Consider the following 25,333-nt stretch of genomic DNA (forward strand, 5'->3'; position numbering starts at 1 on the left):
TCTAGTAAAGGAGAGAGATGGTGAGATTACAAAATGTCAGGAAGTGATAAATCCTATGAGGAGAAATGAAGTCTAATAATAGATAGTAATTTATAGTAATCTGTAGGTAGTAATGAGGGAGATTTCCCCCTCCCCAATGAAAGGCTTTTCTGGACATAATTTGAGCCAAAATCGAAGTACTGAGGGGACTCACCCTTCAGAATATTTGTAACCAGAGAACATTCCAGGACTGTTTGTAATAATTGTCTATGACAAACTTCCTGCCTCAGATTCTCTGAGAAACTTAATGCAATTCCTGAGTCACACCCCACACCTCCTAAACCAGAACCTCTGGGGCTGGAGTCCCGGACTCTGCATTTTTAACAAGGGCCTGATGCACACCTAATTTTGAACATATTTGTCCTAAATCCTGGGCTACGGTCCCCATCACCACCCTCACATTATAATGGGATGGATTCAGGACAGAGAGTCTCCAGCAAAGAATCAGTCACGAGGGTTCCAGCAACCTGACCCTCAGCTCCCCTCCACTTCCTCTCCTGTGACTCTCCACTTCCAGCCAAGGCATGGTCAGGCGGGCTCACTCCTGGAACTGATCAGTTGGGGCCTGGGACGGGCTGGCTGGGCTGCCCTGAGCTTTGAGGGCCACGTGCTGAGCTTACCTTTCAGAACTTGGCATCCCCAGGTAAAGGAGGCCCAGTGCATGCCTAAGCCTGCTTCCACACCCAGATCATCCTTCACCTCAAACAGTGGTTAGGAGTGGGCAATGAAGTCATACTGCCTGATTTTTTAAAAAGAAATTTATTTATTTATTTTTGACTGCATTTGGTCTTTGTTGCTGTGCCCGGGCTTTCTCTAGTTGTGGCGATCGGGGGCTACTCTTTGTTGCGGTATGCAAGCTTCTCATTGCGGTGGCTTCTCTTGTTGCGGGCACAGGCTCCAGGCATGCGGGCTCAGTAGTTGTGGCTCCAGGCTCTAGAGCACAGGCTCAGTAGTTGTGGTGCACGGGCTTCATTGCTCCGTGGCATGTGGGATCTTCCCGGCCCAGGACTTGAACTTGTGTTTCCTGCATTGGCAGGCGGATTCTTAACCACTGCACCACCAGGGAAGTCGCATACTGCCTGATTTGAATCCTGCCGTGCCAACTGTGAGCTGTGTGCCTCTGAGCAAGTTACTCAACTCACCTCAGTTTATCTTTAATATCTGCCTGTGTAGGTTTGTTGTGAGAAGTAGATGTAGTTAAAATAGTGCCTGCCAAATGCAATGAATAACAGTATTATCATTAGTCCTAGTGAGGGAGGACTTTCCTTTCTTTCCTCTTATCTTCTGGGTCCCTCCTTCATTCTTCATCATCTTCAACAATCACTTCTTCAGTGAAGCTTTCCCTCACTTGGCCAGGTTCCCCAATTTCTGGCCCTCCATAGAACTATGTTCCTCTCCTTATAAGCCCTTTATAGACTTGCAGTTTTATTTTTCCTGGATTTAGATGTGTATTGCCCATCAAGATTGGATTGAAATTGTTTGAATAGGTCACAGAGTCATGTGGTTCAAAACTTAAAGCTATATAAAAAGGTGCATTTATGAGTCTCACTTTTCCCCTGTTCTCAGTTTGTTTTCCCTTGACCTTCTGGCTCCCACAGGTAAGTTTTATTGTGTCTCCCTCCAGTGTGTGTGTGTGTGTTTTTGGCAGTACAAGCAAGTAGATACTACTTTTTGTCCCTTTTTTCAAAAAGCAGCACATATATACATTCTCTTGCACCTTTGCTGTATTTAATTTTCACTGAGCAGCATAGAACCTTGACGAAGAGAATACTGTATCTTGCAAGCCAAATTCAGTTATTCATTTAATAGTCCGTTATTGAAAACTTCTGTTCAACTTTTTGTTCTGAGCACTGTGGATACAAAAATATTACAGAGTTTCTGTCTGAGGAACTCATAGTACATTTTGGAGGGCAGTCAAATTAGCATATTATGATGGTCTAGAAAGATAAATGATCCTCAGTCATCCCTTGTATAGACATGTTTTCTCTATTGGATGCCTTTTTATACTTCCTATCGTTAGCACCACGATACAGCTGCAATTTTATATTTAATAATAACTGTATTATTGTTTTTGAGACTGACCTGGAAGGTGTCCGAGAATGCTATCCGAAGAAGTGACATCTAAGATGACTCATGAAAGAACAGCCATAGTAACTAATATTCTCTCATTGCTTCCTGTGTGCCAAGGACTTCAATGGAGGGAAAGTATTTGCAAATTCCTGGTAGCATATGAGACCACAGGGCATTGGGAAGTGGAAGGCAGGGTGTAATGGAAGATGATAATGGAGAATCCGTTTGATGTTTGCTTGTATACAGTCTTAAAAGAATTCTCTTGAGATCTTGCTTTAGTCTGTAATCAGTATACTAATTCAGAGCTTCATGGAGGGTATGGTAATAAACATGGTGTGGTACGGAAGAAAGGGAGGTGGCTGGAGAGACACCTTCTTAGAAGGGACCAGTGCGGTGGCAAATTCAGTAGTAATTCAGATAAATGGACTAAAGCAATGAGGGCGAGTACAGGGAGTGATTCAGAAGTTATTTCTGAGACAGCATAACAGGAATTGGTGGCCAGTGTGACAACGACATATAAGTTTTGTTTTGGCTTCGTCCTCTGACCTTTTCACAGCAACCTCCAGTAACCTACAATCCAGGTAACATCTCTATTCTTAATTTATTGTGTAATAGTGACTGCTAGATGAGAAACAGAATAAGGGAAAATTCAGTCTGGAAGGGAGAAGGACTTCCATTTTAGAGTTGTGTAGTTTGAGGAGCTGTGAGACTGGAGCAGGCAGTATGTTTTGATGCTGTGTTAATAAAATCTTTTGAGTTTAGTGGGTACTTAGTGAAGAGTCCATCTCCAAGCCCAAACCCCAAATATAATCGAAATTGTAAGTTTTACTTAATCCATTCAAAAATTTGAAATGCATATATTTATTAATGTTTGCCATGTGAGGATCATATTATAAATACTGTTCATCCTTTTGAAGTCACTTAAAAAATACTGGTAATTCTATAATTGGCTTTTTAATGGCTATAAACCGTTCTGTTGAAGGAATGTGTTTAATTTACCAAACTATTCACCTGCTGATTGTACATTCAAGTTATTCCTAGTTTTTAAAAAATTTACCAAAATTTCCGTGATTAATATAAAGTTTTTAACAAAGATTCTTAGCATTGGAATTTCTACATCGAGAATGAAAAATTTAAATTATATAGATAATTCTAATAAATTGCTCTCTAGAAAGAATATATAGATAATATCCTCTACTACTCCTTTGCCTGCATAAAATAGTGGCTAATATTTCTTAAGTGTGTTTATTTTATTTGGGAATGATGCCAAACAATATAACAGCACAGCTCACCATTTAATTACTCTGAAATGCCCTTCGTTTTTTAAGGAAACATTTGCATACATTTGAAGCCTCACCCCTCACCCTTCCCTACCAGAGGCAGCCACATTCCCAGGCCCCTATGGGCATCGGTGTTCACAGAGCCCCGCTCTCAGCATCGGCCCCGCCCCTTCAACAGGTCTCAGACCAGCCGTACTCATTCCCATCCCCGCTTTAACTGTTTCCCAACTTTCACCAGCACTCGAAGTTTCCGTGTTTTGTCCATGACCTGACCGCCGCCTTTACAACGTGTCTCAACTCCTACAAACTTCGTTGACAGTCCCAAGTTTCCTCCTAACACTAGCTCCTCGGGTCTCTGCCGAACGGAACTGCACTTCCTGTAAGATGGCCGCCCCCTTGGTGCTCCTCCGTCGTGGCTCACGGGCGCCGCCATCTCTCTCGTTTTGCCCAAAAGACAAAATAGAATCCAGCTCGCGCCGCCACGGCCTTGGATAGGGCCCAGCCTCTCAAAAATTATTCAGCTTAGTGCTTCTGACCGACAACGAGGAGGGAAAGGGAAGGAGGTGTCCAAAAGTGATTTCAATTCTTCCCTCTCTGAGCCGTAGCCTCCATCATGACAGTTTCCTCCCCGATCGCTGAGATGGGCGTGGCCACGTTACGTCATAGAGCTGGTCGTGGGGCCCGAACTCTAACACGCCGAAAGGCTCTGAGGTCGGGCAGGGCCGGAGGCGTCCCTAGCGACAGCCGGCGAGGGGATTTGGGCGCGACAGCGGAGGAGTGGGAATCATTTTGGAAGTGAATTCAGTCTTCGGCAGCTGGCGGGAACCTTGAGAATCTCAGCAGCAGGTGAGTCGGGGTCTGCACGTGGGTCCGGAATGAGGGGCCTGTGAGGCCAGTGAAAGGCCTTCTGGGGGTGTCTTTAGGTTCAGTCACTGGGGAGGCTTCGCTTCAGTAATAGGCCTTTTGGCGGTCAGTGTTATTAAATGTATGAAGAGAGAAACGACCGAGGCTCTGACTGAGGGTTTTGTCGATGTGGGTATTTTGAAACCCAGCCCTCCTAAAATTTGAGTTCCCCCACTGACTTTATATTTAACCTCTCTATCCCAAACTTTATTCTTTTTCTTGTCTCACCCTTGTTCCCCTCAGGATTGAGGAGTATCAAAGAAAGGGGGAGATTGAAACTGAGCAGGACCCTGAAGTACCTCTTGGGTACAAAAGCTCTTCTGTGTCACCCCATTTCTAGTTTGTAGAAAAAGGCTTTGGTGTCTTGGGGTATCCCTGAGTTCCAAAGATCAGACTAATTAGGGAATTAGGGAATATAGAAACAGGAAAAAGCAGACAAGAAACAATAGTTCACAGAGTCCTAGTTCCTCCTCAAAGGATGTGCATAACGATCTGATGCATACCTTTAAGTTGTTCTGCAGAAACTAAGACACCTTCCAGGGTGGAGGATGGTGACTACATGCATAAGCATGTAGACCTCAGACTGGTTGGAACCAGAAAGTTGATTAAGGTTCCTGAAACACTCTGTTACCTCACCAACAACCAATCGGAAGAAAGTCATCCCTCACCTGCATCCTTCACCACAGATGTTGCCTTTAAAAACCCTCCCCTGAGGGCTTCCCTGGTGGCGCAGTGGTTGAGAGTCCGCCTGCCGATGGAGGGGACACGTATTCGTGCCCCGGTCTGGGAAGATCCCACATGCCGCGGTGTGGCTGGGCCCGTGAGCCATGGCTGCTGAGCCTGCGCTCCGCAGCGGGAGAGGCCGCAACAGTGAGAGGCCCACGTACCGCAAAAAAAAAAAAAAACCCTTCCCTGAAAGCCATCAGGGAGTTGAGTCTCCTTGCTGGGCCCTGTAGTAAACGCTGGACTTTCCTTCACACCAGTGCGGTGTCAGTAAATTGGCTTTGCCGCTCAGCGGGTGAGCCGACCCAAGTTTGGTTTGGTAGCAACTTCTGCTCGTGAAGCTCAGTGATTAAGACCTGGAGTGGTAGGTGTAGATCAGTGAATTCGATGTCTCATGCAGGTCTGCGATTCACTGTGGGGCTCAGACGTGGAGAAGCCTGGGATGGGGGACGGGTGCTAATGAATGGGGGTTTCTGGTTCAGATTTCGGATTTAACTTGGAGTCATTTTTTGTTGTTGTTTTGTGGGGGAGGCTAGTGTATGTGGAGGGGCATGAGGTTGGCGCTTTGGAGACCCAGGGTCCCTGGAGAGTAGGTAGGCTGAGGTTCAGATGGCGATTCCGGGGCACAGACTTGATGATAGATTCATTCAGCTGATCCAAATCCAGTTCGCTCCTTCAAGTCCATACCTTCATCAAGGCGCTAATTAAAAACTCTCTTGTCGGGTTTCCCTGGTGGCGCGGTGGTTGAGAGTCCGCCTGCCGATGCAGGGGACGCAGGTTCGTGCCCTGGTCCGGGAAGATCCCACATGCCGCGGAGCGGCTGGGCCCGTGAGCCATGGCCGCTGAGCCTGCGCGTCCGGAGCCTGTGCTCCGCAACGGGAGAGGCCACAACAGTGAGAGGCCCGCGTACCGCAAAAAAAAACAAAACTCTTTTGTCTTGCCACATAAACACTCTTGTCATTGTCTTCCCAACCAAAAATGTAGTTAGATATGATCTAGTGATGTGTTATAAAAGATACGTTTATTCTTCTTGCCTCCAACTTTACTCCACAGTTTTCTTGGATATTTCCTTTCAGGTTCATGCTACACAAGTGAAAACATCTCTGTTACCCGAAACGCTGATCTCCAGTGCAAACCATTGTGTATGTTTAATATTTTTTTGTTACCTTTGCATTTGGAATGACCTGTATAACAGATATAATTTGGTTTTATCACTTCATTTCTAATTATAAACACTTCCATATTATAAAAGGATTACAGATTTTCTTAATGGCTGCAGTAGTGTCACATCAGGTGGGTGAACCAGTGACGAGGTTACTAGAGTCCCATTAAATGTACGTATACATTAATTTGGATAGGCTTGACATATATCTATACTTTTCTGCAACATGTTATGTCTATGCTTATCCAGGTTCTCTCACCCACCCACAGGATTTGTTGCCATTTACTACTGAATAATTCAGGGTGTTCATTATATTGCCTTTTTAGTTTGAAGGCTTTTCTTGGGTTTTTTTCCTGGATGTGCAGGGTTTTGTGTAAGGTCGGATCTTAACAAACGGCACCACGAAACAGAGGAAAGCTTCAAGTGAGCTTTATTAGGGAGCGCTCCCGGGCGAGGTTCACTGGTCCGAGAGAAAGGGGCCAGAGAAGTCGCACCCGGGCGAGGGTTGGGCAAGATTTTGTAGGGGAAGAAGGGAAAGGGGTGTGGTGAATCTGGGAGGGTGCAGGGTATTCCTTATTTGGTGGTCTTTTCGGGTATCCTGGGGGACCGTTAGTCCCGCCCCTCGAAAGGCGGGAAGGCTGGGCTGGGTTCAAAGTCCCCAGGTCAGTTCCTGGAACTAGGTGGTCCGGAATGTCTCCAGGGCACTTTCTGGAACTGGGTGGTCGGGAGAATTTCGGTCTGATGCAACCTGTGAATCTGATTGTGTTCCCCTGCCTCGCGCCGGTTGGCCTTACATTTTGTTTCTATTTTGATTAATGTGTTGAATTTCTCGTTACTGTTGATTTCTAGTTGTGTTGCATTGTGGTCAAGGAATAAGCCTCTTTGATATTGACTTGTGAAACTTACGAAAATTTCTTTCTATGGCCTACTTTGCTCTGTAAAGCTTTTTTTTTTTATATTTACACATAGGTGTATTTCTGGAAAGGCAGGTGGCCCTTCTAGGGCAACACAAGTGATTCCATAAAGTGAATGGGTGCAATGCCAAGAAATCATCAGCAGGGACATGAGGGCTCATGGACAAGGAGTCATGAAATTGGGATGTGGCCAAGATGTTGCATTCATGTTCTCCTCCCCCATGAAGTTTTATAGCTATAGTTTTATAGTCCTAGATAGTCCTATAAATAGTTTTATACCGTTTCTCTTGTGCAGCTCTCTAGTCCTGGTGCAAAGTGATTCTAGGCTGGAGACCGATGGGGACTGCATGTACTCAGAGGTCAAAGAACAGTTGCAGTAGGGGCAGGGCGGTGTTGGTGGGTTTGGGGGTTTAGAAAAGCTACCGGGAAATTATCTTAGAAAAATTTGTGGCCAGAAGGAGTGGAAACAAAAACTCACAGTAATCCCACTGAATCAATGACCTTATAATGTGAGTCTTTCTGACTCCTTGTCTCTCTGATTTGCTGCTTTGGAGTGAGTATTGGAACTTGCTCCTTTTCCATTTCTCTGTTTGTGGAAGAAGGTTGCTGTCTGTGTGTATGCATTGAGTGTTCTAAGAGCTGTTTCAGAAGTCCAGTTTATGCATTGTGCTTATGTGCTACCTTCTGGTGTGATATGAAACTGTCTGAAAAGTAGTAAACTTTGCAGGCAGTTCTACAGAGAACTAAACTTTTGGAGGTTGTCTGGTTAAGAAGGTACAATGGTTAAGATGATGAGCTTTGGAGAGAAAAGGCCTGGGCTTGAATTCTAGCCCTGCCTCTTAGAAAGTATGTGACTCTGGACAAGATACTTTATCTCTAGGTTTTAAGCCTTGACTTCCTTCGTTCTAGTGATTTGATACTTCTAGATTGGTGGTGAGGATTAAATAAGAAAGTGCTTAGGATTTGCTTAACACATTACTCTTTATAATGTTTGCTCTGCCTTGAGGTCTAGATGTTGTGGTTTTTTATTTTTTATTTTTATTTATTTAATTTAATTAATTTATTTTTTTTGTGGTACGCTGGCCTCTCACTGTTATGGCATCTCCCGTTGCGGAGCACAGGCTCCGGACACGCAGGCTCAGCGGCCATGGCTTATGGGCCTAGCCACTCCGCGGCATGTGGGATCTTCCCGGACCGGGGCACGAACCCGTGTCCCCTGCATCGGCAGGCGGACTCTCAATCACTGCGCCACCAGGGAAGCCCTATGTTGTGGTTTTTTAAACAAAAGAAAACTCTTAAGTATTGGGATTTGATGTTAGAGAATGCCTATATTGTTTTTTTTTTAATATATATAAATTTATTTATTTATTTTTGGCTGCGATGGGTCTTTGTTGCTGCGTGAGGGCTTTCTCTAGTTGCGGTGAGTGAGGGCTACTCTTTGTTGTGGTGCGCGAGCTTCTCGTTGCATTGGCTCTTCTTGTTGTGGAGCACGGGCTCTAGTCATGTGGGCTCAATAGTTGTAGTTCATGGGCTGTAGAGCGCAGGCTCAGTAGTTGTGGCACATGGGCTTAGTTGCTCCATGGCATGTGGGATCTTTCCAGACCAGGGCTTGAACCCATGTCCCCTGTGTTGGCAGGCGGATTCTTAACCACTGCACCACCAGGGAAGCCCCCATATTATTTTTCTGTTAGTTCTGTGATAAAGTAACATAAATTAGTGGCTTAAACAACACAAGTCTATTATCTTACAGTTCTATGGGTTAGAAGTTCAACATGGATCTTACAGGGCTGAAATCAAGGTCTCAGCAGGAGTGTGTTATTTTCTAGAGGCTCTAGGGGGAGCATCTGTTCGTCTTTTCCAGCTTCTAGAGGCTGCCCACACTCCTTGGCTCCTGTTTCCCTGTCCCCCGATCTCCAAAGCCAACAATGGTGTGTAGAGTTCTTGTCACATCACATCTCTCTCTGGTCTCTTCTGCTTTCTTCCATGTATAAGGATCCTTGTGATTATGTTGGGCCTACCTGAATAATCCAGGAAATCTATTTTTAGGTCATCTGATTAGCAACTGTAATTTCATTAGCAGCCTTAATTCCCCTTTGCCTTGTGATGTAACATATTCACAGCTTCCAGGGATTAGAACATGGATATCTTTGTGAGGGCCATGATTCCGCCTACTGCAGTACCTTTACTGCAGGACACCACTGCAATAAATAAATAAATTTATATTAAAAAAAACTAATATAGGCGTCCTCTAACATCAAATCCCAACCGACAAGGTGTATGGCTGAGGGGAATGCACAAATTAAAGTGGATTTGCTTTTGAGTCCTTAGAATCAAGTGAAGTAAGGAGAAGGAAGTTCCAGAACCAGGAAAGCGTCACTTCTGGGGATGCCATTAATTTGAGATGTGAGAGCTATGACCAGAATTTGAGTGACAATCTAGAAAAGTAAAAAAAGAAGAATCCCAGTTCCAGTCATTTTCTAAGAACAGAAGAAAATGACCAAGGCCCAGGTGAGTTTTACATATTTATTTATTCCCTCCTTTTCTGTTGTATTTGTAGAGGCTTATAAAAATTGACTTGATTAATTGGAAAGTGACACATTGATAAGAGCCTGAATCTGAAGACAAATAAATATCAACCATAACGTTGATGTCATGGTAAACTAGGAATGGTGGGAATGCAGGTCAGAGATTCTGCTCAGAATTTTGAAGTCCGAATATTAATGAAAAACTGTAAGACCTGAGGGGTTATTTATGTTGAGCTACCAGATCTTCTCCAATAATTTTGGTAGCCAGTGCCAGCAAGAGAAACACAAAACATTACGCGATTCGTGCTTTTGTACAGAGAAAGTAGATCATTTCCTCAGAAAAGTAAGTATTTCCTGGTACTGAAGTTTTAATAAATTTCTTGATGACTTTTCCTGCAGGGCGCAGTGGCCTCAACGGCAGCCTTCTGGTATATGCAAGAAGAGGTTCCCATTTCTCTGTTTCATGTGTGTGTGTGTTTTTGCACTTTCTTATGGGGGCATAACATACATATAGTAAAGTGAATTTTTACACAGTTGTACACCTGTGGTTGTTTCTTATAGGGTTCCTTCAATACCCTTCTGGTATTCTGGCTTTCTTCAGCTATAAAAACCTAGATTTATCTAGACAAATGCATGGTTTAAATGGCCTCTCAAGCCATTTTTGCTGAATTGGATTCCGGGTACAGACCTACCAGCAGAGTTTAAAATCACATTCTCTGCTAAAGACTTGGGATGTAGGGATCCATGATGTTGTCTTTGTCACTGCATCCCAGCCTTAGAAATGTAGTATTCTTCCCGAATTATTGGTTGTCAGTTTTTAATCTACCTGCTTGTATTAGTTTCCTGTGGGTGCCGTAATACATTACCACAAAGTAGGAGGCTAGAACGACAGAAGTGTATGTCCTCACAGTTCTGGAGCCCAGAAGTCTGAAATCAGGTTGTCAGTGAGGCTGTGCTCCCTCCAGAGCTCCTGTCCCTTGCCTCGTCCAGCTTTTGGTGGCTGTCTGCATTTTGTGGCTTGTGGCCTTATCGTTCCAATCTCTGTCTCTGTCTTCACGTTACCTCCCCCTCTTCTGGGACTGTCTTCTCATTTTAAGATCCTTAATTACTATATCTGCAAAGACGCTTTATCCAGACAAGGTAAAATTTACAGGTTGGGGATTAGGAAGTGGACATATCTTTTAGGAGGCCACCATCCAACCTGCTACCTTCCACTTTTATCATCTTTTGTTGTTATCAAATGAGTCATATACAAATCATTTGTTTGTGAAATATACAGAAACAATATGGAAATAAATAGAGCAAAAAAAGAAAGTGGCCCTGTCAAACCCTTCTCTACTCATCACTTAGGAGAGAAATAATTCTGTTTTTATTAACACTTATATGCACGTAGATATACATACATTACGTACACTTAGGTGCATATACACATATTTTTTGTGAAAATATTTTTGCATTACTGAGATCATAATAAACACATTACTTGCTTTATTCCTATAGCAACCTGTCCTGGAGAACGTTCCATTCAAGTATTTATGTATCTATTTCATTGCATTTAGGTTTGCATGATATTTCCTAGCATGTATATGCCTTAATTTATGTACTCTGTTTATATAAAGGTACTTTTTTTTTTTTTGGCCCACCGTGCAGCATGTGGGATCTTCATTCCCTGCAGTGGAAGCATGGAGTCTTAACCACTGGATTGCCAGGGAAGTCCCTAAAAGTACATTTTAGCCATAAAATTTCTTCACAATACACACTCTGAATATGTGTGAAATTTTTTTTAGGTTAGATTCCTAAAAGGGAAATCTATGAGTCAAATGGTACCTGGACTTAAATTTTTCATGGTTGCTACAAAATTGCCCTTTTTTAAAGTCTTCAGCACTTCCTCTCAGAGTTTATGAAAGTCTCTATTTTTCCCACATTCTTGCTATTATTTAATATTGTATCCGTTTTTAAATCTTACAAATCTGAAATATAAAAGCTATATCATTTTTTGAAGGTTGTAGAGCCTAGTGTTTAGTTTTTTTAATTAATTAATTTTATTTTGTTATTTTATTTATTTATTGTTTCTGGCTGTGTTGGGTCTTCATTGCTGCACGTGGGCTTTTCTCTGGTTGCGGTGAGTGGGGGCTACTCTTCGTTGTGGTTCGTGTGCTTCTCATTGCGGTGACTTCTCATTGTGGAGCACGGGCTCTAGGCGCGTGGGCTTCACTAGTTGTGGCACGTGGGCTCAGTAGTTGTGACTTGTGGGCTCTAGAGCACAGGCTCAGTAGTTGTGGTGCATGGGCTTAACTGCTTCATGGCAATGTGGGATCTTCCCGGACCAGGGCTTGAACCCGTGTCCCCTGCACTGGCGGGCAGATTCTTAATGACTGCACCACCATGTGAAGCCCCTAGTGTTTAGTTTAAGAGCACAAATTCTGTGGTCAGATTCACTCATTCATATCTTGCCTTGGTCTATAATTACCTGCTTGATCTTATTCTGTTTATTTAACCTATCTGCAGTCCTTTCTTCATCTGAAAAATGGGAATTGTAATAGAATTTACATAAAAGGATTATTCTGAAGATTAAATAGGTTAATATATATCAGAGTTTTTCAGCCTCAGCACTATTGACTTTTTTGGCAGAACAACAAATTCTTTGTTGAGGGGATACCACAGGATTATAGAATATTTAGCAGTTTCCCTGGTCAGTACCCATTGGATGGCAGTAGCACCCTCCCACCCCCAAGTTGTGATAACCTAAAATGTCATATGTCTGCTGTTGTAAAATAATTGTTGGCCAGTTGAGAACCACTGATCTATGTATATATGCATATAGATATGTAGGACATATCTTAGAACATTGCCTGTTGTTTAATAAGTGCTATCAGGGCTTCCCTGGTGGCGCAGTGGTTGAGAGTCCGCCTGCCCATACAGGGGACACGGGTTCGTGCCCCGGTCCGGGAAGATCCCACATGCCACAGAGCGGCTGGGCCCGTGAGCCATGGCCGCTGAGCCTGCGTGTCCGGAGCCTGTGCTCCACAATGGGAGAGGCCACAACAGTGAGAGGCCCGCGGAACGCAAAAAAAAAAAAAAAAAAAAAAAAAAAAAGGTGCTATCAGAATTAGTTTTACTATTATTTTTACTTGCATTATTATCAGTGACTTTGAACATATTTTAATGTATTTATTAACTGTTTGTATTCTGTGAATTGCCTAATCAAATCCTTTGTGCTGATTTTTTTTTTTTTTTTTTTTTTGGTTGTTTCATGTGGGATCTTCCCGGACCAGGGCTCGAACCCGTGTCCTCTGCATTGGCAGGCGGATTCTTAACCACTGTGCCACGAGGGAAGCCCCTTTGTGCTGATTTTGTTTTTTCTGATCTCTAAAAAAAAAAATAGGTTTCAGGGATATTAATCTTTATCTGTTTTTTGCAAGACATTTTCTAGTTGGTATTGTTAGTATGCTAGTTTGTGTGAGTAGTAAACTACTCATTTCTACATATTGATCTATCACAGTCTATCTTCAAGTAATATTATACCACTTCATTCATGGTATAAGAACCTTAAAAGAGTGTGCTTCCATTTCTTCTCTACCAGCCTGTGTGCTATTGTTGTCCTATATTTTACTTCTTTGTATTTTAGAAATCCCACAATACATTATTATCATTGCTTTAAACAATCAGTTATCTTCTAAAGGTATATAAAAGTGTAAGATTTTATATTACTCATAGGTTTTTCATTTCTGCAGCCCTTCATTCATTTGGGTAGATCTAGATTTCTATCTGAAGGACATCCTTTAACATTTTTGCTAGTACATGTATGCCGCTGCTGACTTGCTTTAGCTTTTGCATACCTGAAGAAGGTTTCATTTTGCCTTCTTTTTTTTTTTTTTTTTTTTTTGCGGTACGTGGGCCTCTCACTGCTGTGGCCTCTCCTGTTGTGGAGCACAGGCTCCGGACACACAGGCTCAGTGGCCGTGGCTCACGGGCCCAGCCGCTCCGCGGCATGTGGGATCCTCCCAGACCAGGGCACGAACCCGTGTCCCCTGCATCGGCAGGCAGACTCTCAACCACTGTGCCACGAGGGGAGCCCCTCTCTGGCTGTTTTAAAATGTTTCTCTTTAGGTCTTTTTTCTGTTTCATGATGAATAGTTTCTATTCCTGTATCTTCAAGTTCACTAATCTTTTCTTCTGCAGTGTCTAGTCTGCTATTGATCACATCCAACGAGTATATTGTTCATCTCAGACATTTCTAGAGTTGGAATTGGGTCTATTTGATATCTTCCATATTACTCCATATCACGTTCATGCTTTCCTCCACCTTTTTAAACATATGTATGTATAATATGTATTTTACTATCCTTATCTACTAATTTTATTATGTATGTCATTTCTGGTTTTGTTTCTGTTGATGATCTTTTCTCTTTGTATGAGTCATATTTTCTGTCTGCATATCTGGTAATTTTGATTGAGTACCAGGCATTATAAATTTTTCATTGTTGAGTGATAGACTTTTATTCCTTTAAATATTTTTCAGTTTTATTCTGGGATACAGTATAATTTACTATACCTATGTTTTTCAATGAGAGGGAGGCTTTGGGTACTATTAACATTTTGAGCTTGACAATTCTTCCTGTGTAGGACTGTCATATGCTTTACAGGATATATAGCACCCTTGGTCCCTGACCATTAAATACAGTAGGCACCTGCTCAGTGTGACAATCTGAAACATTCTCACAAATTTTCATATGCCTCTTTGGTTTTTTAAAAATTAATTAATTAATTTTGGCTGCATTGGGTCTTTGTTGCTGCGTGAGGGCTTTCTCTAGTTGCGGCAAGCGGGAACTACTCTTTGTTGTGGTGCACGGGCTTCTCATTGCGGTGGCTTCTCTTGTTGTGGAGCATGGGCTCTAGGTGTGCGGGGTTCAGTAGTTGTGGCTTGTGGGCTTAGTTGCTCTGCAGCATGTGAGACCTTCCCCAGCCAGGGCTCATACCTGTGTCCCCTGCATTGACAGGCAGATTCTTAACCAGGGAAGTTCCGTATCTGTCTTTGATATGACATCTAAAGTTGGAACAAGACAAGGATGTCCAGTGACACCACACTCTTTGGAAATATTAGTCAAGAAAAGAGATAAAAGAGATATAAATTTGGAGAGGAGGATTTAAAATTTTCCATACAGATAATTTGGCTGCATACTTGGAGAAATCTGAGAATCACTACAAGCTTATTAGAAACAATAGGAGAAATCCATATATAATATTAAGGTATACTAATAAGTATAACATTCTTTTTTTTCATAGAAATAAGTTTTACTTTTAATTTTCTGAAGTAAAAAAACTGTTAATAAGACTTAGTTGATAACCTAGTTACCTCATACAGCTTTTTTTTTTTCCTTTAAAATACTCAAATGCTCTTGCATTGCATTCTTTAGAAAACAGACCAGAAGATACTTGCATTTAACAAGTTCTGTGAAGAACATTCAACCACATCCATGTTTTTCATGATACTGGAAATACTGTTATATGATATGTCAATTTAACCTATCTCTTAGAAGAAAAACTAAGACAATTGAAGTAACTAGTTTTCTAATCTTTAGTTCTGTTTCCACAAATAAAACCTATCACTTTTCACAATGAGAAAGCAAAAAATAATATACAAACCAAAAGAGCTAACCTGAAATCATTTATTCCCTTTGTCAAGATAATAGGTTAAGTGCAGGAGATCAACAAAACAAGAATAGTTACTGTTTTTTTTAACCATTTAACTAACTCTGGCTCAAAGTTAATAAATAACAGCAATGTACAACCCATAAATGTATATAAATTCTGTATCATATTTTCCCTATTTTGTAAGGAAAGAAAATAGTTTTAATATGTAAGAGGAAGAATAGTAAAACATATTACTAAAAGGCAATTTTGCCATTGTCACTGCTCAAGAAGTACCACAGTAACCTTCTAGCAAACAGCTGCTGCCCATTCCCCAAAACGTGAGATTAGGTGATTCTAAGTAAGCATGAGGAAAAAAATTACAACATTTTTTGTCCCCATTCATACTGCTCTCCCAGCCCCAGAAATTCAGATTAAATGGATTTTGCAGAGCATTTCTACCTAGTCTAACAACTTAATGTAAACAAAAAGCAACATTCATTTTAAGTAAAAATCATAACACTGTTTTTGAAACTGAAAATGGGATTCTCATCATATAAGAGAATAAGCTAAACAGCAAATTCTTGTGTAGAGACAGTTATTTACCGTAATCAATTCAAGTGTAACTTGAAGTTCTCAAATTATTTATTTTCAACTCAAGTAAAGACAATTAGGCCACTGCAGTCAGTTCCTCGTCTGTGTCCGTTGATTCAACTTTCAGGTCCAATTCTCCTAAATCTCTGTCTACAGCTGTCACAGTTTTCTTCTTACACTTCTTAGGCGCTGCATCATTAGCAGAGATTTTTCTCATTTTAATGTTTGGCAATTTCTTCAGATCAAAATCCCATTCCCTGCATTTAAAATGTCTGGAATCTCGGGCTTCCCTGGTGGCACAGTGGTTGAGAGTCTGCCTGCCGATGCAGGGGACACGGGTTCATGCCCCGGTCCAGGAAGATCCCACATGCCACGGAGCGGCTGGGCCCATGAGCCATGGCCGCTGAGCCTGCGCGTCCGGAGCCTGTGCTCCGCAACGGGAGAGGCCACAACAGTGAGAGGCCCTTGTACCGCAAAAAAATAAATAAATAATAAAATAAAATAAAATAAAATGTCTGGAATCTCAAGGCCGCAGCCCCCGTACTGCTGCCGCTTTCGCTCCATGGTCTGCTTGATGACCGCCTCGGGAGCAGTGCTGCCTGCCCTCCCTGGCCTTGATGCTGCTGTGTAACTCAATCTGCTCCAGCTCACTGCTGAACTGATTTAAATACCTTTCAGTTAATTCACAAGCGTCTCTCTTTGAATATTCTATGTTTTGGGGATCAAGATAATTTTGAAACCGCTGCAGTCTTTCACAAATAAGGTTGAGATGCAACGCCTTTTCATTCTTCAGTTTTTCCTTTTTTTCTAGTTTGTGGGCCTCTCTCGTAATTTGAGCTGCTTTTCTACTATATGGATGGATGACTTTTTTTTTCTTGTCCTACACTTTTTCCCTTTGGTGCTTTAGGCATGGCGACGTCCTTGCGACCTGGGACCTCCAGACCTCCAACTCCACGCTATGGGACCTCAGGGTCTGCGGCAGCAGCAGCTCATGGGGCAACTCCCAGTATAACATTCTTGATTGAAAGTTATTTCACTTGGCACTTTGAAAATACTATTTCATTCCTTTTCAGGCTTCCATCACTACTGTTGAGAACTTAGAGGCTATAAATCATATTTGTTCTTTTGTTAGGTATATGTCATTTCCCTTTGGATATTTTTGAATTTTCCCTTTGAGTTTGGTGTTCTGCAGTTTTACTTCCATGTGTCTAGGAGTGGATCTCTTTTTCCTGATCCTGCTTGAAATTGTGGGGTTCTCTCATCCTGAGGTTGTGTGTCTTTTACCAACTCTAAAATATTCTCTGCCCTTACATCTTTGGTTATTACCTTCCCTCATATTTTCTGTTCTTCCCTCAGACTCAGAATAGGTGTAAATTCAACATTCTCACGCTACCCTTCATATCTCTCAACCTCGCTTTTGTATTTTCCATCATTGTCTTTTGCACTTCAGATCTGTTGTCTAGTTCACCATTCTCTCTATGTCATATCAAATTGGTAGTCAATCTATAAATTGAAATTCCTAATTTCAATTACTGTATTTCTTGTTTTGAGAATTCATCTTTGTTTCTTCAAGTTAGCTCACTCATCTTTAAGACTGTGTTATGCCTTTGCATATATTAAACATTGTTTATATTCTGTGTCTTACAATAGCATCATCAGGTTTTTCATGTTTAATTCTAGTGCTTATTGTTTCTGTTTAACTTGTGCACAGTGAAGGCTTCTTGAGAGCAAGAATACATGTGTTTGTTTTGATATCACCTGCATGTAGTTCAGTGCATGCACATATGCCCACAGGTGGCAAATCTATCAAGGTTAACAAGAGGTTTTAATGACCGCATTTCAGAAAACCTTCTGAATTATTGAGGGGGTGGGTGGCTGAATCACAGCAGCAGGATATCTGTATAAGACTTTCCATTCTTCCACACTATATAATGTAAATCACCTCTATAGATACAACCTACGCAGTAGAAATGATTAGAGTAGACTTCTATACTTCTCTTCCAAACCATCAAATGATCACCCCAGATTAAAGAAGAATTCATTACTACAGGAATCATTATTATTTGAAGATGTAGCTGTGGAGTTCACCCGGGAGGAGTGGAGGCTACTAGACCCTGCTCAGAAGGACCTGTACCAGAATGTGATGCTAGAAAACTATAGCAACCTGCTGTCCGTGGGTAAGAACTGCTTCCCTGTGCCACTCAGGGTGCCCAATCAGCAGTCTTTCCTTTCTCAGTTGTGCAGTGATTTGGGGGCAGGTATCTGAAGTGTGAATAATGTAAGAGAGATTGTCAAACTTTTTCTGCAAAGGGCCAGATACTGCAGGCTGTTTGGGCTACTTACTGTCTCTGTAATTATATTCTGGTTTTTCTTAAATAACACTTTTATTTTATTTGTTTTTTCAGCACACACATATTTTTATTTATCAATTATATAAGTATTCTACTAAATTTATTATATGCACTATAAAATATACTTAAAAATAGAAACATCAAAAGGATGAAACATCAGTGAGATAAATATTTTTAAATGGTTTTAATTTTTCAAATTTAATGGTACAAAACACTTTTGCTATCATGTGTTAGAAGTTTGCCCTCACTTTTCGAATACTCTGTTTTGTAAGAGCACCTTATTCTGAATTAATAATGCTTTTAAAATGTAAAAAAAATGCCTTAGTTACAGCCACGGACCATAGTTTGCTGGCCCCTACATAAGACTTGAATTTTATAAGTGACAGATTCTCAGTCTCCTCTCAGGCCTCAGATAGAGGGAGGAGTATGTTTTCCCTACTCCAAGGGGAAAACTCTTTTCCAAGGTATAGTCACACAATCTATAAAAGGTATCATTTAACAATGTTTAGATCTCACGCCCAAAGATATTTTCCTAAATATTCTGTTATTTTTCGTGAATAGGGTATCAAAGTCCCAAACCAATTCAAATCTTCAGGTTGAAGCAAAGAGACAAACCATGGTTAGAAAAGGAAAATATCCACGGTCAGAACTTTCCAGGTAAGTGAATGAGAAACATCCAGGTAGAAAAGAAGTAAATTCCTAGATTTGTGGAGGCCTCACACCTTTGAAATAGTGTTGAGGTGACTCATCTTCTGGTTTCTAACCTTTTGACAGTATCTAAACAGAGCCTCTGAGTATTACTCTCCTATGTTAATATTCATTGCTTAAGCATTTAGAGGAAAATACTCCTGTGTTCTCACCCCTGGATTTGATACTGATTTATTTCATCTAGGATCTTGATTTGTTTTGCTTAGATATTTTTCTTAGGATTCTCAAATTTTTCCCTTCTTCATTGACTGCCATAGTATCACTGCTTGTTCCTTCCTCTTCCCTTGCTTTGAAAATTCAGTCTTCCACGCCTCTGTGCAAAGAGAGAACTTCAAATTCACCATCGTCTTCTGACTACTGAACCTTGGGTAATATTGATTTCCTTCCTAATATTCAGCCCCACCCAGGGTGCTGTGTTCCCATGGTAAGCCGGTTTTTTAATGTGCATCTGTTTCCTTATTCTGACTGGGCAAATATGAGCGAAAGCAAATGTAGCAAAACATTAACTATAGAATCAAAAGAGGTGGATATATGGCTGTTCACTGTGTAATTCTTTCAATTTGTTTGTCTGTTTGAAAATTTTTATAGTAAAATGGTAAGGGAAGAGCTATAAGTATTGTAATTTTCAGAGTGAATTATGCCTCCCACATACACTGAAATAAAGGAATTCACTCAAATAAAAAAACAAAAACAGAAAATTCACAATCTTAGACCCCACCTGAAATCAAACCATAAACCTCATGCATACTTTGCTGATTTCTCTGTATATTTGCTGGATGAGGTATTTATCTTGATTCATCTTAGTTACTCTCAGTTTAATTTCCCGAGTCTAAACAATCCTAGTTATAACCCTACTACCAACTACGGGATATTTAAATCCCTCTGTGATCAAGGGACTGCAAGATACAATGTGATGCTTACATAGAATTTTCTTTCCATTCCCTAAATTCAAAGTCAGCTTCATTTAAACCAGTCTCTACAATGCCCGCTACACGTATGATTGTTTCATTGATTCATTCCCTCAACAAGTATTTTTAATGCCTAACACATGCTGCTATGTAGTGTGCTTTATATTATGTGGCTACAGCAGAGAATAAAAGGGACTAAGTTATTACTCTCACAGAACTTGCATTCTAAGTGGGGGAGGTACACAAGAAATATACAGATTTTTCTGGTGGTAATTAGAACCATGGAGAACAATGTAAGGGGTAGTGAATGTCAAGCAATAGGAGGGCATGATGTTTTATACACAAGGGACAGGGAATGCCTCTCTGCTCTGCTAGGGTGGCTGAGTGGAGTGAGGGATGATCCATGGGTAGGCCTGGGAAAAGTGTACCAGCAGTGGTGGTCCTGAGGCAGAGGTGTACCTGGCGTGTTTGAGGACTGTCCAGGAAGCCTGTGTGGGGAGAGCAGAGCGATCAAGAGTGGAAGTGATACTCATGAGGTGAGAAAGGGGCCCACACGATGCAGGGCACTGCAGGCCATTTTAAGGACTTAGGATTTTTTTTCAGAATGACAGTTATTGAATGGTTTGGGGCAGAAGAGTGACATGATCTGGCTTATGTTTTTGGGTTTTTGTTTGTTTGTTTTGGCCACGCCGCACAGCTTGCAGGTTCAGTCCCCCGAACAGGGACTGAACCCAGCCCTGGCAGTGGAAGTGCCAAGTCCTAACCACTGGACTGCCTGGTAATTTCCTGTCTGGGAATTTCTATACAGGCACAGCTCATTTTATTGCGCTTTGCTTTATTGTACTTTGCAGATAGTGTGTTTTTTGCAACTGAAGGTTTGTGGGGAATCCCTTGGTGGTCCAGAGGTTAGGACTTTGCACTTCCACCACAGGGGGCACGGGTTCGATCCCTGGTCGGGGAAGTAAGGTCCCGCAAGCCTCGTGGTGAAACCAAACCAAACCAAACAAAACAAAACAAATTGAAGGTTTGTGGCAGCCCCGTGTCAAGCAAGTCTGTCAGCACCATTTTTCCCAAAAGCATTTGCTCACTTTGTGTCTGCCTCACATTTTCGTAATTCTCTCTATATTTCAAACTTTTATTATTATTATATTTGTTATGGTGATTTGTAATCAGTGATCTTGGATGTTACTTCTATGACTTGCTGAAGGCTCAGATGATGGTTAGCATTTTTTAGTGAGAAAGTATTTTTAAATTAAGTGTACACTGTGTGCACTATGTACACTGTTTTAGACACAATGCTATTGCACACTTAATAGACTACAGTATTGTGTAAACATAGTTTTTTTTTTTTTTTTTTTTTTTGCGGTACGCGGGCCTCTCACTGTTGTGGCCTCTCCCACTGCGGAGCACAGGCTCCGGACGCGCAGGCTCAGCGGCCATGGCTCACGGGACCAGCCGCTCCGCGGCATGTGGGATCTTCCCGGACCGGGGCACGAATGCGTGTCCCCTGCATCAGCAGGCGGACTCTCAACCACTGCGCCACCAGGGAAGCCCTAAATATAACTTTTATATGCACTGGGAAACAAACAAATTCACGTAACTAGCTTTATTGCACTATTTGCTTTATCGTGGTGGTCTGGAACTGAACCTGGAATATCTCCAAGGTATGCCTGTACAGATAATCCCAAATTTGTCCTCTAGCCTAAGTCTTCTCCAGATTCCTCTCTCCAGTTGAATTCTTCATGTCTGCACCAAGATATCCATCTCAAAATGTTTATGTCAAAATACACACCTGATTTTCCCACATTCAAAACCTGTTTTCCTGATGTTCCTCAACAACTTAGCTGGTACATCTAGTCATTTAAGCCAAACACCTAGGGAAAACCCTTGATTCCTCCCTTTTACTTACATTGAATTCAACACTGAATGTTGTTTTTTCCTTCTCCTAGATGTACCTTGAGTTCATCCGCTTCTCCACACGTACACTATTGTTGCTCCCACACCAAGTCACCATTATCTCTTCCCTGGATTACTTCATTAACTTCCTCTCTCCTACACTCCTTCCTCTCCCATCACTATCCATGTAGCAGTTGGCAACCTCTTGGAAATATAAATCAGAACCCCCCACCTTCTCAAAACTTCCAGTGGCTTGCCACTAGTCTTAGCGTCAAATTCAGCTTCTTCCTACCAGATCTACGTGATATGCCTTCTGTCTACCTTTTGAACTTCAACACTTCCTTCTCCCTATATAGCTATTCCACTCAGGGCCTACTGGCTACCTTTCTATTTCTTGACCTGGCCAAAACCTTTCCTGTCTCAGGGCTTTTGCACTGCTGTTGTACTTGAATGAAAACTTGCAATTCTTTACATGAGGTTGCTTATTCTTTATTCCTGGTTTCTTGGCTCAACTTTTATTTTCTCACAGGTGTTTACCTATTTAAAGTTGACCAACTCCCACTGTTCTTTTTCATATGCCAGGAACCAGTTTTCAGTCTGAAGTTGTCTTATTTCTTTGCTTCCATTTTGTTCTTGTTTGCCTAGTGGGATGCATTTGTATTCAAGTGCTAGGACAGTGAATGATACATGGTAGACAGTCAATGAGCATTGGGGGAATGAATGGCTATGTCCTCCATCATGCTAGATCAGATGTCTCTCCAACATATTTTATCTTATGTTAATGAGACACATTTCTACTTCATCCTCTTTGCCCATTTTGTGAGGATCTATTTGGAGAGCAGCAAAAACTTTACTAATTGAGAATTGTCTACCATTGATTCTGAATCAGCTGGGTTTTTTTTTTAAGATGTTATGGCTTGATTTCATTGTGTTTCCTCTCATATTCAAGAAGTGAATTTACACTTGATGGTTTCCTTCATATGACAGAATTGTCACAAAGAGCCAGCCCAAACCGTGGCATTTTAGAAGCAGTTTTATTACCTGATTTAGAAGCAGTTTTACTACCATAACCTGATTATGAAAGAATTAATTTTCTTTCTAGAAGTTGGAGAAATTGGTGATCATATGCAGTGGTCTTTGGAAATCCAAAACAAGCGTAAAAATATGGAAAGAGGCCGTGAACACAGTTCATCGGGAAATGTGTTTCATCTGCGCAGAAATCTTGTTACTTTAAGGCAAAGCCATGATAAGTTTGATGTACTGAACTCTAATTTAGATTTAGTTAACCAGAATAAAAGCTGTGTAGCGAAGAATCCTGACAAGTTTAATAAATATGAGAAATCGTTTCTTCGTACTAAGCATGAAAAACGTTACACTGGAGTTAAATGCAATAAATATGGAAACACCATCTGCACCAATTCGAAACTTAGTATACATCAAACTGAAAAACGAAAGAAACATGAGTGTATTGAATGTGGTAAAACCTTCATCAAAAAGTCTCAACTCACTGTACATCAGAGAACTCATACAGGAGAGAAACCATATAAATGCCTTAAATGTGGTAAAGCCTTCTGTAGGAAAGCAGAGCTCAATATACATATGCAAGTGGAAAGAGGAATAAAACCCCATGCATGTAGTGAGTGTGGGAAAACCTTCTCCAGGAAATCTCAGCTCCTTGTACATCAGAAAACTCATACGGGAGAGAAACCCTATACATGCAGTGAATGTGGAAGAGGCTTCATCCAGAAGGGTAATTTTCTTATACATCAGCGAATTCATACTGGAGAGAAGCCCTATGGATGCAAGGAATGTGGTAAAGCCTTCAGTCATAAGCCATGTCTCGTTGCACATCAGGTATTTCACACTGGAAATCCTCCCTATGTATGCAGTGAATGTGGAAGAGCTTACTTTCAAAAGTCGAGTCTCATTAGACATCAAAGAGGTCATACAGAAGAGAAACGCTTTAAATGCAACGTATGTGGGAAAGGCTACTCCACGAAGTCAATACTCAGTAGACATCAGAGAGTTCATACAGGAGAGAAACCCCATGGATGCAGCAATTGTGGGAAAGCCTTCTGCCACAAGTCCTCCCTCACTAAACATAAGAAAACTCATATGAAAGAGAAATATGTGGATTCAGTCAAGATGGAGAATGATTTTCTTGGGAACCACGGCTCATTATGCACCACAGAACCCGTACAGGAGAAAAACTCTGTTGAAACAATGACAGTGCAAGGGCCTTCTGTGGCCATGCAGACATCATTAAATATCAGTGGGTTCCTAGCCCAAGGGAATGTAGTCCTTGTGGGACAGCCTGTTGCCAGATGTGTACCCTCAGGTAATAACAGAGAATTTGTACAGGAGAGAAACCTCATGAATGCAGTAAATGTGGTAGTGCCTTCAGTTACCAATTATGTCTTATTTTATGTCACAGGAAATGTGTAGGGAAGATTTGGTACGTTCAGTGTGGAAAAGCTTGTAGATCAAAGTTTTAGCTTTTTATATAGTTGAAAACTTTCACTGAGAGAATGCTAATGAATGTAGTGATAATGGGAAGATACACCTCATTAAGTATCAATGGCTCTAATTAGGTTGAATTGTAACGAGCTTGACTTCAAAATCATCAATAAATTCACATCAGAAACAAATTTTAGGAAGGCAGTTGTATCAAGTCCCTAAGACCACCCTCACATTTGATTATTCTCTAAAAGCAGTCACTAAACTCATAAAAGCTGCTATACTTACTGTTACAGTTTATGACAGTGAAGAGTTACAAATTAAAATTAGCAAATGTAAAAGGTGCATGAGGCAGACTTTAGGAGAAACCAGGTGCATCCAGTTGTACTCCCAGTGGAGTTGTATGGACAGTGTTTAATTCTTCCAGCAATGACCTGACAACACATATGGCATAGTGCCAACCAGAGAAACTCACCTGAGCCTTAGTGCCAGGGGGTGGGAGGGGCAGTAAAGGGGTTAGTTATGGAGGCATGGAGAAACCACATGACTGATCTTAACTTCTCAAACTTTAGCCTCCTAAGGAGCAAACTGATACACAATGGCCCAGAGCCCCAGGCAAACAAAAGCAGGTGTTCACCAAAAATCATATTGCTAATGTAAACTATATGGCATGGCCGAAACCCCAGGTGTACAAAGACGCTCTTGGCAGGCAGGATATTCCAAGGGCTTAGAGGTTCCTTCTCAGGTGCCAGTCAAGGATCATTCCTTTCATTGGAACGTGCAGGGTCAGAACACCCCAAACTTGCCGAGTCAGCTGCTAATTTGCACAGCAGTGAATAGGACAAGGTTTTCAGTAACATGGTTCCTCATCATGTGTCAGAAATAAGGAACGGCTATGGATACACCAAATGTGTTGAACCTTTAGCAGAATGGCAGAGATGTCACAAAGGAGATAAGCTGGTGATTGCAATGGAAATTTGGAAACTTGTTGACGTAAGTCTACCCTCATTTTGCATCAGATTAACACCCTTAATGTGTTTTTTTTTTTTTTTTTTTTTTTTGGCTGTATGCGGGCCTCTCACTGTTGTGGCCTCTCCCATTGCGGAGCACAGGCTCCAGACGCGCAGGCTCAGCGGCCATGACTCATGGGCCCAGCCACTCCGCGGCATGTG

The 25,333-nt window shown here is 41.6% G+C and overlaps 2 protein-coding genes and 1 pseudogene across 4 annotated transcripts in view; 1 reads left to right on the top strand and 2 right to left on the bottom strand.

The window, feature by feature from the left end:
- Window positions 1-25,333, bottom strand: part of LOC117199139 (zinc finger protein 677-like) — a 545,188-nt gene that overhangs the window by 197,645 nt on the left and 322,210 nt on the right. The window lies entirely within an intron of this gene.
- On the top strand, window positions 9,462-24,669 carry LOC105747729 (zinc finger protein 350). Of its 3 annotated transcripts, none has more exons than XM_033417785.2 (5): window positions 9,469-9,599; window positions 10,016-10,081; window positions 17,892-18,018; window positions 18,754-18,849; window positions 22,810-24,669. In XM_033417785.2, the coding sequence occupies exons 1-5, from the start codon at window positions 9,585-9,587 to the stop codon at window positions 24,147-24,149; spliced, it is 1,644 nt and encodes a 547-aa protein (XP_033273676.1). In that variant the 5' UTR covers window positions 9,469-9,584; the 3' UTR covers window positions 24,150-24,669. The 3 variants fall into 3 exon arrangements, with proteins under 3 accessions (XP_012394820.1, XP_033273676.1, XP_033273673.1); XM_033417782.2 differs by having other exon boundaries at window positions 22,807-24,665; XM_012539366.3 differs by lacking the exon at window positions 10,016-10,081 and having other exon boundaries at window positions 9,462-9,599; window positions 22,807-24,662.
- LOC101275164 (translation machinery-associated protein 16-like) lies at window positions 14,835-17,895 on the bottom strand (annotated as a pseudogene).

The sequence above is a fragment of the Orcinus orca genome, chromosome 20 (assembly GCF_937001465.1).
Source record: "Orcinus orca chromosome 20, mOrcOrc1.1, whole genome shotgun sequence".
NCBI classification, from domain to species: Eukaryota; Metazoa; Chordata; class Mammalia; order Artiodactyla; family Delphinidae; genus Orcinus; species Orcinus orca.

Bases quoted from the DNA above. Each gene is read 5' to 3' on its own strand.
- LOC105747729 (XM_033417782.2), top strand. The intron at 10,082-17,891 runs GTGTGTGTGTGT...TCATTACTACAG, and splicing joins TTCCCATTTCTCTGTTTCAT to GAATCATTATTATTTGAAGA. The intron at 18,850-22,806 runs GTAAGTGAATGA...TTTTCTTTCTAG, and splicing joins CCACGGTCAGAACTTTCCAG to AAGTTGGAGAAATTGGTGAT.